Consider the following 12,202-nt stretch of genomic DNA (forward strand, 5'->3'; position numbering starts at 1 on the left):
TATAATAAATAAATTCACTGTTTTAAAACAATGCTTTGTAATTGCTGACTATACTTTTAAAGCCTATATCCCGATTCCTAAAATTCAGAAGCTGAAGGCCAACAGACGATGAACAGTAAATACAAATGAAGTCCTGTTTGTCTTGTTTAACATCTGATGTAAAATATATGGTTAGCATAACACCTAAAATAAAAACAGTATTAAAATAAAAAAAAATAAAAAATGCAGTATTATATTATACACACAATTTTATTTCAATAATGAATGATAATCACATTTTAGTTATTATTTTTGTCAAAGCGCATAAAGCTCCAATGTCACCAGAGCTAACAAATATGGTCACCACGACCCAGCTCCCAGCAAGCAAAATAAAAACCTGTTTCTGAAAAAAGTTTCCAGAAATATTAAAGAGAATAATAAACCTTAGTTGTACAGGTGGTTTGATCTTGAATTTAGTTAATTGTTTGTATGACATTTTGCATTTATTTTGTCTATGTTTATGGTCTTCCACTAGGTTCCCTGATTTTCTGTATGAAAACATACCAGTAGGTACAGTAGTGTGATATCACAGCCCACACCGCCACCTTACAACGCCTATTTTCCACTCCTCTGTGGGTGTTACGCCCCGCCTAGTGGTGAGGGCAAAACATGAACGAGAAACCAGGGGTAACTGAAATAACAATATTTTGAAACAGCTTTTCGGAGGTTGTCAGTAAGGGGTTTCACTACATCAGAAAAATTTCTACAGAAACTTCTGTAGTAACCAGCCATGCCTAGAAAGCGCCGGAGTTCTCTCTTTTTGTCTGAGGTGTAGGAAAGTTAACAATGGCACTAACTTTGGCTTCTACCGGTCTTACGGTACCTTGGCCAACTTTACCTAAATATGTAACTGTAGCATGACAAAACTCACATTTGGCGGGGTTGAGAGTTAAGTTGGCTTCCATCTAGAGAACACCTTTTCTAATGTGTTCAAATGACTTTCCCAGGTCTCTGAATAACACACAACATCATCGAGATAAGCTTCACAGTTGTTCACATTGGACAGAACTTTACACATCAAACGTTGAAATGTTGCTGGAGCATTCCGAAGACCAAAAGCTAACACCTTATACTGTAAGAAGGTATCTGGAGTAGCGAACGCAGAAATTTCGGAGGCACGTTCTGTAAGCGGCACTTGCCAATAACCCTTTAGTAAGTCTAATTTAGTTACAAACTGAGATCTTCCTATTCGGTCAACACAATCTTCAATTCGTGGGAGTGGATAGGAATCTGCTTTGGTGACCTGGTTAACCTTTCTGTAGTCTGTGCAGAAACGTGAGGAGCCATCAGGTTTGGGAACCAACAAGTAGGGTGAGCACCAGGGACTAGATCTAGCTAAACGACTAAACCATGTTTCACAAGGTAGTAGGTTTCTTGTTTCATTATCTGATGTTTGACCGGATTTACTCGATAAGCATTCTGTTTGATCGGACGATGGTCAGCAACATCAATATCATGCTTTAATACAGAAGTAACAGTAGGCACATCGGAGAAAAGTGATGAAAATCTTTCAATTAATTTCAACAACTCATTTCAGGATGACTCAGATAAGTGGGAGAGTTTTGAACTTAAAATCGCAAGGGTTTCTGAATTTGGATATGGCGGTACTGCCTAAACGAAGATCATCTGCAAAGGGAGAATCCTCAGATGAAACAACTTCCACAGGAACTGCTACAGAGGGGCAAGTTGTTGGAGAAGATTTAGAATTTTAAAAATCTGAACGGACAACATACCGTATGACTAACATGTTAATGTGGCAAACACGGGACTTTCTGTGCCTTTCAGGAGTTCGTACAACATAGTCTAGATCACTTAGTTTCTTCTCTATTTCATATGGCCCTTGAAACTTTGCTTGCAGAGAGGACCTGGCAAAGGCATTAATACGAGCACTTTATCACCAACCGCAAATGAACGCTTGACCGTTTTTTGCCATAATTATCCTTCATTTTGGACTGTGAAGAGGCTAAAGACTGACGAGCTAACTTCCAAGTGGAATGCAACCTTTCACAAAAGGAACTGACATGATCCAACACATGGGTGGGAGACTGAGAAGAGGGGACATCAGCAAGGAGATGCTCTTGAAGCAACTTTAAGGGTCCACGGAGGAAATGTCCGAAGACTAATTCAGCTGGACTGAAACCTACAGACTCTTGCATGGTGTTACGAACTGCAAACAACAAAAGTGGTACCTGCTCATCCCAATCCCTCTGATGTTCCACACAATAAGTACGAATCATAGTTTTTAAGGTGTGGTGGAATCCTTCAATTGGACCTTGTGATTGAGGATGATATGGACTAGACACAGTGTGAGTAATGTTCAGTTCGTTCATGGCTTTTCGGAACACTCGAGAAGTAAATTTTGTACCTTGGTCAGATTGAATGACCCTGGGTAGACCAAAAGTGGTGCAAAATTTTACAAGGGCCTTCACAATGTTGGGGGATTTCAGAGAACGTAACGGGATGGCTTTGGGAATCTAATGGCAGAGCACATCATAGTTAACAAATATATATGTCCCAACTTAGTCTTGGGCAAAGGTCCTACACAGTCGATCACTAGCTTTTCAAACGGTTCATTTAAAACTGGAACTGGCTTTAAAGGTGCTGGAGGCACAATCTGATTAGGCTTCCCTGCAATTTGACATGAATGGCACGAACGGCAATACTGTGACACAGAGGACTTCATTCTTGGCCAGAAGAAATGCTTCAAGAGGTTATTGTAGGTTTTCCGAAGACCTAGGGTCCTGAAAGTTTGTGGTCATGGGCTAGACTTAATACATACCCACGGTAAGTTTTGGAACAACAATCTGAAATACAGAACTCCAATCCTGTTTTATTTTCTCTGGTCTCCACTTACGCATGAGTACACCATCCTCTAGAAAATATGCAATTGCATACCGAGGCAAATCAGACTTATGTACCACAGAGGACTGACATGTCCACAGTGTTTGGTCATCTTTTTGAGCACTAACTAATTGTTGCTAACTGAAAGGAAAGTCAAAGCTAGGCTGAACAATCACACCTGAAGAACAGTCTTTTCCTACAGCAGCCTTTGTATGAGACATTTCGGATCCCATTTTGTACGAGACATTTCGGCTTGTGCACGAGTGACAACACAAGACTGGAAAACATTTGGAAACTCCTGCACCAACACATCATCTTCACTAGCTGCACACGGTACATCAGTAACCTCGGGTAAAGCAGTAACTTTACTTCCAGCTAGATCATTTCCAAGAATAAGGGAAATTCCTTTTACCGGCAATTTAGAACGTTCAGCGACTTTGACTAGGCCAGTCACAATGTCAGAACGCAAATAAATGCTGTGTAAAGGAACCCGCACTATCCCCAACTCAATATCCTGAACCAACACATCAGACCCACAACTGGACTGAGAAGAAAATGCTAACGCACTTTCTAAAATGAAAGTCTGTGCGGCACCCGTATCTTGCAAGATACGCACAGGTTTAAACTCAGAATCAGACAAAGCAACAGCACCATCACAAACAAACGGTTCAAAGGTTTGGTCAACAGACTTTAGTGTCTCAGAAGAAGGAACACAAACAAAGGCTACACTCTTGGACGTGTTCTGAGATTTCCGCCAGTTCTTACGCTGCAATGATGGACAAACAGCAAGCACATGTCCCTTTTCGTGACAATAAAAACATTCACGAGCTGCAAAAGTGGTGTCAAGTGATTGTTCATCCTTTTGTGCACACCTAACATTATGAGTACGGTCTACTGCATTGCGTGAAAAGGAACAGGGTGATGGAAAAGCTTTGTGGGTGAGCACAAACTCGTCTGCAAAGACAGCAACATCAGCAAGAAATGAAACTTTCTGTTCATTCAAAGAGACAACAATTTTTTCTGAAATACAGTTTTTAAACTCCTCAACTGAGATTAACTCTTAACTGCTCAAAAGTTGTGACTTTACTAGCATTACACCACTTCTCAAACAAAGTAGTCTTCTCACGAGCAAATTCAACAAAATGTTTGACTGGGGATTTTTATATGTTTTCTGAATTTCTGACGATAAGCCTCTGGAACTAACTCATACCAACCCACATTGCCGCTTTAATCGTGTCATAATCCAAACTTTGTTCTGACGTTAGAGCAGAGCACACCTCCTGTGCTTTTCCTAACAGTTTGCACTGCAAAAGCAAAGGCCAAATATGTCTAGGCCACTGTATTGTGGTTGCGATGCGTTCAAATACAGTAAAGTAAGTGTCGACTTCACTTTCTCTGAACGACGGAACTAACGAGATTTGTTTGCCACCATCGAAATCAGAAGGACTTACCAGTGCCATATGCGATACAGCAGGGAGAGGAGAGGATGTATTCACTGTCACAGGAATTATATTCCCCTTTTCATCAGGAGACGGACCTGAGGGCTGGCCAAACTTTAACTGGAGCTCGAGCTCTTTCAGATGAACGTCACGCTGCGTCTCAAGCTCAAGTGCTCGGATTTGTAGCAGCTGACATTGATATTGTTGGCGTGAGAGTTCCAGGTCTAATTCCTTCAGACAGACCGCCAACAACTTCTCATCCGGTAAAGACAGGGGAATGGGATCTATGCCAATGACCTTCAGATTTGAGCTCCGCTTCGGCAGCACCCAAACCTTCAGAGAGTTCAAGGTGAGAAGCAACAACCGAAACCATACCCGCTTCCGGCAATACCTTCTGTTTTACGAGCTCAGTGCACAACACCTCTTTAATCCCCCTCTTAACTGCAGTACAAGGAACAGCGATATCAAAGAAATCAGCAATAAGCAATAAATCATCCTTACGGCACTTGCTCATGCATGGGTGCGATCGCAAATTTCTCCGATTCAAATCCCGACAACATCATTCAACCTAACCACCTCCCACACAAAGCAGAAAATCCCCGGCAAACAACAAGCGAAAAAAAACAACGATGATCGTAGGTGAGGACAAGCCCCCAATTTCATGTTACACCCCGTCTAGGGGTGAGGGTGAAACATGAATGGGAACGAGAAACCAGGGGTAACTGAAAGAATAATATTTTAATAGGAAATTAGTGTACAAGCGGGGGTATGTCTTCAGGAGCCGACAAGGCCAAAATAACAAACAAAACAGCTATTTATTGCAACCTTTTACTTCCCTACTAAACAAAAGAAAAAGAAAATACAAATCACTTCCCTATCTCCCTAAACATAAACACAATCAAGAAAAAGTACCAAACAAAATGGCATTGGTCTCCCTACCTCCCCAAGAATACTATGTACAACTATATACAGATTAGCAAACAAGTCCAAACAAGGGCAATCCAGAATCAAAGTCAAAAGAACAGACAGGAGACAGTATTAACAGGGAATGCTAAGAATATAAATACACAGAACAATTCACAAAAATAGTTTGCAGAACGCAAGTAACCACAGCAAATGAGCCAAAAAAAAAAAAAAAAAGCTAAACAGGAAGTGGTGGTGGAGGCTTTTATAGGCCAGAGGGAGTCAGCTGACCAGCAGGGCATGGCACCAGGTAAACCTCAGGAACCAATCAGGGTTTATCCTGCACAGAAACACAAACACCTCCACAAAACAGAAAACAGACAGCCACAGTTCAGCACAAGATTTGTTATGGATAGCCAGCATGCATTCGGTGTCGAGGCGGGGCGGAAAATGCGTGGTAAAATCCTTGCAGCCAATCAGAGCACAGCTACAAAGTCCTCGCTCTCACAAAGAGAAGCATTTCAGCCATGCTGGGTGCAGTGCTCCCAAACAGGTTAGAGGCTTAGGCCAGCAAACCTAATTGAGTGTCTCTGCTGTGCTTTTTCAAATTGTCCCTCTGGGACAACGGATGATCAAGGCCAATGGATTCACCTTGCTAATGACTGCCTGTCTTCTGGTCATGTCGCTCTGCTGCCGTTTCACTGAAGGCAGCTGTTGTCTCGTAAGCTGCACTGCCCCTCCCTATGGCTAAAGGATGCCTTCGCTGGGAGCATCATACAAAGGAGTGGACTCTTCTCTGTATATTATTCTTATGTTATGTTACTGACTCAGTTATCATTGAGTACTCCTTTAAATGCTATTTTTTCCTGAACACGGCTATTTCTGTTGTTAAATAAAGCTCCTGTGTTTGATATTATCCACTCCACTCTGTCTCTGTGTTCAGCCAGTCTGTGAGAGAGAAAAAAAAAAGAAAAAATGGAAAAAAAAATTGGAGCAAGTACTTAAACATCTCAGGGAAGCAAGCTTTCAACAGCAGGCAGTGAACCAAGAGCTGGCCCACCGCATGCAAATGGCCACCATAGAACTCAAGACAATTAAACAGCTCTCCATTGGCACTGCCACTCCTCTCCCAGGGCCCGAACAAGCCCTCAGGAGCCTACTCATGAAACTGATGGCAGAGGACCAGCTGTACAACTACCGGAGCTTCAAACAGGTCAGGGATACTAGCAGGTGGCCCTGGCCATGGGAGCAAAAGAAAAAATGGGGTTCAGCATCGCCCCAAGTCACTGCCAGTTCCGGGTTCACCCATTTGGCCTCCATGGGGCACCAGCAATGTTCCATAGGTTATGGATATCTGCAGCCTCATCAATCCTTTGCAGCAACATAACTTGACGTCCACATAATCCACTCCACCACCTGGACAGTCTATTTACTCCATCTCAGAGAGATTCTGGGGGACCTCCAGAAAGTTATGGCCAACCCCAGGAAGTGCCAGCTGGAGGCACAGTAGCTGAGAAGAAATTAAAAGCCTTGTGCTTCTATCCACAACCACGGAAAAAGAAACAGAAACGTTCCTAGGGCTGGCTGGATACTACAGAATGTTTGTCCCTAGCCTCTCTTCTATAGCCTTCCCCTCTCAAATCTCAGAAGGAAGGGACAACCGGACCGAGTGCACTGGACAGAGGTGGAGGCGTGCACCTTCAAGGAGTTGAAGAAAGACCTCATGAGCAGCCTCATCCTTTCCAGACGGAGGAATCTATGACCGGACTTGGGACTGTCTCAGCTCTTCGAGGGTGAAGAACACCCGGTCCTATACATAAGCCAAAAGCTGAAACCAGCGGAGGAGAAATACACCACTGTGCAGCAGGAGATGCTCATTATAAAATGGGCCAGGAGGCACTACTACTGTGGTGGGGCTGAACGGACAGTGACAGTTCATGACCACATTTGTTATGTATGGCAAGTGTGCACGCTGGAGCAAGGCGGGGGTGGGAAAAGCATGGCAAAATCCTTGTGGCCAATCATAGGACAGCTACAAACTCCTCACCCTCCAAAGGAGAGCAGTTCAGCCGTGCTGGGTGCAGCACTCCCAAACAGGTAAGCGCTTTAGGCCGGCAAACCTAATTTAGTGTCCCGCTGGGACGATGGATGATGAGGGCCAACGGATTCACCTTGCTGATGAATGCCTGTCTCTGGGTCACGCCACTCTGCAGCCACTTTACTGAAGCCCACCGACACCTTGTAAGCTGCACACTCCCACTGGCTAATGGAAGCCTTCGCCGGGAGGATCATACAAAGGACTAGACACTTCTCTGGGTTTTCTTGACATTATTTTTATTATCTTACTGACTAAATGTATGTTTCTCTTAGTTATCTTACTGACTCAGTTATCTTTGAGGACTGAACACGGCTATATCTGTTGTTAAATAAAGCTACTGTGTTTGATATTATCCACTCCTCTAACATGTCTGTGTTCAGCCCTCTGCAGACCCAAGTGCCACAGTAGATAAACTGTAAACTGTGATTGAGTGTCACTTCCAGAATATATTTCTACCTAACACCTACTGTAGTGTTCGCAAGTTCAAGATACACTACAACCCTAGCCAAGCGGTTTACTGCTGACGAGGATAGTCCCAACATAGACAGGCTGAAAATACACGGGATTGCTTAGAAACTATGGTGATGAATTTGGACTGCAATTGTCAAGATCAGTTTTTCACTCAAGTCTCCATCAGTAAACAGTTCATAACTTTAAAGACTTCATGTTAAAACTAGAATGAATTCAGAAATTCTGCTGATTCTCAAATTGCTTAAAAGATCTTGGTTACACAATTGCACTTTTCAGAGAGTTTTTCCTTACAACCATTACCTTTGACTCGCTCATTAGGAATATTGATTATCCATATTAAGATGATCAATAAAGATTCAGCTTCAGTCTGTAAGGTTAAACCATGACCAGTTACCAACAGTGGGTGCCAACATCCCACACCAGTCTACCTTATATGACAAAATAGCTTAATCACTTGACATCACAAGACCGTATTTGAGTAAATGCACAAAAAAAAATTAGACATATTTTTATAAAAATGCATAAATGCATAAATGCATTTTGTAAATGCATAAAATATGCATTTACAAGATGTGCCATTGTGATGTACCATTGTATATATCTATAATTGTGAAAATATGAAAGTGTTTAAATTAGAGAATTATTGGGTGTGCATATAGGGATTGTATAAAGATGGTAACATCAAAAAAGTTACATTAAATATATTATATTCAAGTATGTGCTTGGTGATAACTGGTTGGAGAAAATCTTACATGACAGTCTATATTTCTATATACAAACCACAGTAAGTTAAAGAGCAAATGAAAGCAAACATCTTCATTCTCTAAGGTGATGAGGTAAAGCCAGTACACAAGCAGCAATATACGTGTTAGAGCCAGGGGTTCCACTCAAGTTCTCCCAGAGTTGCATTAAAGGATCAAACCTATGGACCACTTTTGTGTCGCTATAGTCTTCATGGCAATAGCCACCAATGATATAAATCTTTCCTTCCAACACTGCAGATGCTGCACCAACATGAGGCAAAGACATGGGTGTAATGGCACACCAGCATCCGTTAACTGGATCAAAGGACTCACAGGCTAGCTGGTCAAGTAACTGTCCACCCACACCTGAGACTCCACCAGCTACATACAAGCAGTCATTCAAAGTCTCCATGCAGTGCTGGGCTCGATTCTGTGTCATATCTACAAGGTATGTGGAGCCTTTCTCAGGATGGTAGACCAACATGGATGACAGGCACCGGAATCTACTGTCAAAGCCTCCTGAGATGAAAATCCTTTCATTCCATACACTGGCAGCATGAGCACTTAAGGATTGGTCCAGAGGGTGAACAAAGCTGGAGAAGGTAAGAAAAACAGAGTTTTTATGGTTCAATTCATGGCCTCAGTAATCTGACCAGTGGTGTTTTTTGGGTTCAGTGTTTTTAAAAGTTCTAGCTTCAAACTCAAACCAGGTTTTACATGGTTCTATACATAAGCCTATTATTATCCAGTATGAGCATAGCATGAATGCAAAATAGACACCAACTATATCAAGACCAATCAATATCTGTTTACACACTCACATACTTGAAGCCTCATTATGACAGAGGCGAAAGTACCTTTAAGCTGTAGACATTTTACATACACCTCATTAGAGTAATACGATTTGTACAAACCTGCTTTACTCACTGGTCTTAACAATATATAAACATTAGAAAGTCTTTACTGCAGCAGAAAGCTGTGTTTTATCTACCATCAGATAACACTACCATTAAATACTCCTCACATTTACAGTAGCTAGCTAGATGCAACATTTTTCTAATGGCAAAACAAAAGATCCTAAGAATAACCCCATTTAGGACATTTAGAAAAATTTAGTCCAATGTTTCAGTGTTTATCATGCTTACCTCCAAGTATCTGTAACAGGAGAGTAGACTTCGACACTTTCTGTGTTGAACTCAGAATCTTTGACTCCACCTATTGCAAACATATTTCCATCCAAAACCACAAGAGCAAAGTTGCCCCTTCTTTCATTCATATCAGCCAACCTTTGCCATCTATTTTGGATTGGATCGTACCTGTAGAAGAGGGTAAAACTCATCTAACAATGGACAAGAAACTTCTAAATGATCTATCTACAGTCTGAGTATAATCATACTACTTTACCTATAGGTGCATTTCATAATGTCTTCCTTTCCATAATAATGTCGACCACCAACTACATATAGTTTCCCAGCTATTACTCTAACACTATGACAAAATCTTGGCTTCTCTGGTAAATCTCCCAATTTTCTCCATTCAACTCTTTTCATTAGGCCAACGTGGTTACGGAAAGAGTTGCTGAACCATATTTCCCTACATGGTAAGCGTTTATCAAGGTTTTCAGTGATCCTTTCACCTCCAACAAGCACCAATGATTCTTTAGGAAGGTAGGTCCTAAAGTCTGAATGTGAATTAAAGGTACTGGTGCAGAACTCTTCAAACAGAGACTCATAAAGATCCCTATTGCTGACTTGTGGCCATGACATTATAACCTTCACTTCCCTAAATTCTGTAAAGGTCATGAGAGGAAATAGGACAGTTCTCATTAGATCCCTGGCTTCTTTCACCCTAGTCTTCGGATCGGCCTCAATCCAAGATACGACAGCTCTGAAAACAGACAACTCTGATGTTACGCAGAGGCAGTTGCTATGTAGATATTTCTTCAGCTTTTCCACAGACAGGTCCTGAAATTTCACAGTGGCTGCTACATCCTCAAAATGCCTAAGCATAAATTCTTCCGCCATTTCCAGTAAGTCACTCATTTCATAAGCCTCGGCAAAAGCAACTACGTCCAGACATATGTATGCATCCATTTCCTCCTGCATAAAGTTGAGGCAGAGCGATAAAGCAGGTTGAAATTGGAACTGAAGAGAGGTGGAGGTGAGCTCAAAAACACAGCCCCAATCAAGAAACAGATGTCCACTGTAGCAGCAGTGAAGAAGGGCTTCTAGTTCAAGTGCCCCAATTAGTAGCAGGGACACTGAGGTCTGGTGGGTCTCCTTCATACCACTGCTGAACATGGCACGGAAGTAATCGCTGCTGGCGCTCAGAATTACCCTGTGTGCTAAAAATGGACAACAAATAAATAAAAAAAACAACAATGGTTTCTTATTTGGTTACCCAAAAATGTTGACATCAATGTTCAATTGCCATGTCCATATAATTTTTGCATATATACTATATGTAATATGCACATTTATGTATAGTAATTTTTCTTGCTATAGACCATAAAATTCTAAACAAAGCTATTTTTTTAATTATCTCCATACCACAAAATATTCTTCCTTCTGCCTCCACCTCCACATCACAGCCCACTCTCTCTTCCCACAGCTGCCTGATGGACTGCAAGCTGACCTTCTTCTGTTCTTCAGCAGACATTCGACTGTCTTCTGTCTTCCTCTCTCCGTCTTTCTTTCTCTCTCTTTCAGCTTCTTCTTTGCAGAGCTCCACAACCCTGGGAACTCCCAGATATAGAGCAGCAGCTTGAATTTCAGCTAAACATCCTCTGTTCAAATCAGAGATGGTTCCAGTGTAGGCAAACTCCAACACTGCATTTAGGCCCAAGTCAGATACCTCAGGATCAACACATAAATATATCTCTCTCTTTTTCTGTTCATTTGCTTGTATGAGCATCTGCTGAATGAGGGAGCTCAGGGCAGCCAGGACTAAAGAGTGAGCATGGAAATGAACTTCGTTTTGAGTTCTTACATTGAGATCAGTGAGGAAGGACAATTGTCTCATTTCTTCCAAAGCTTGGAAAAAACTGTTTGGGAAGGCTGGGTGACAGTATAACTTTTCTGGAAATTCTTCATATTCTTCAGTGGTTTCGCTATCATCATCATCATCATCATCATCATCATCATCATCATCATCATCATCATTATCACTAACAAACGATGTCTTCCCAAACTGCTGCTTGTCATCGTCATCATCACCATCATCATCATCATAATAATCATCATCATCATCATCCATGGGAAAATGCAGAGCATTACAACTGTCAGATTTTTCCATTAGCTGGTAATTTTCCTGTAATACCTTTGAATGCCTTTTCCTCTCGTCTTCTTCGGGGTTTTTGTCTTCTTCCATGTCATTCATGACTATTCTGCTACTTTCGTTGCACAATTAATTTTTTTTTCTGCCTCTTCTCCTTTCCTCGTCTTCTCTATCTGTTTTCGAAGATGCTGGCAAGTTGCATAAAGGCCAAAGCTGAGACACTGTCATGACTAGCCTTCACCTCTTTATTTATTTGGAGCTCACTTTCTTCTCATTCTGTATCCCTCCTGTAAAAACCTGTTGCAGTATATAAAGTAGCTGTTCAGTACTTGGTAGATAAAAAAAAACAAAAACAGACCCACTCCAGTCGGTTTATTCACGGTGTGTTCTCT

At 41.7% G+C, this 12,202-nt stretch overlaps 1 protein-coding gene across 1 annotated transcript; it reads right to left on the reverse strand.

The window, feature by feature from the left end:
• Positions 1 to 1,975: 1,975 nt before the first annotated feature.
• On the reverse strand, positions 1,976 to 12,202 carry LOC113661800 (kelch-like protein 33). Its single transcript, XM_027176255.2, has 4 exons — positions 11,084 to 12,202; positions 9,939 to 10,878; positions 9,680 to 9,850; positions 1,976 to 9,127 (listed from the first exon to the last, which is right to left on the reverse strand). The coding sequence occupies exons 1-4, from the start codon at positions 11,910 to 11,912 to the stop codon at positions 8,608 to 8,610; spliced, it is 2,460 nt and encodes an 819-aa protein (XP_027032056.2). The 5' UTR covers positions 11,913 to 12,202; the 3' UTR covers positions 1,976 to 8,607.

This window comes from Tachysurus fulvidraco, chromosome 7, assembly GCF_022655615.1.
Source record: "Tachysurus fulvidraco isolate hzauxx_2018 chromosome 7, HZAU_PFXX_2.0, whole genome shotgun sequence".
NCBI lineage: Eukaryota > Metazoa > Chordata > Actinopteri > Siluriformes > Bagridae > Tachysurus > Tachysurus fulvidraco.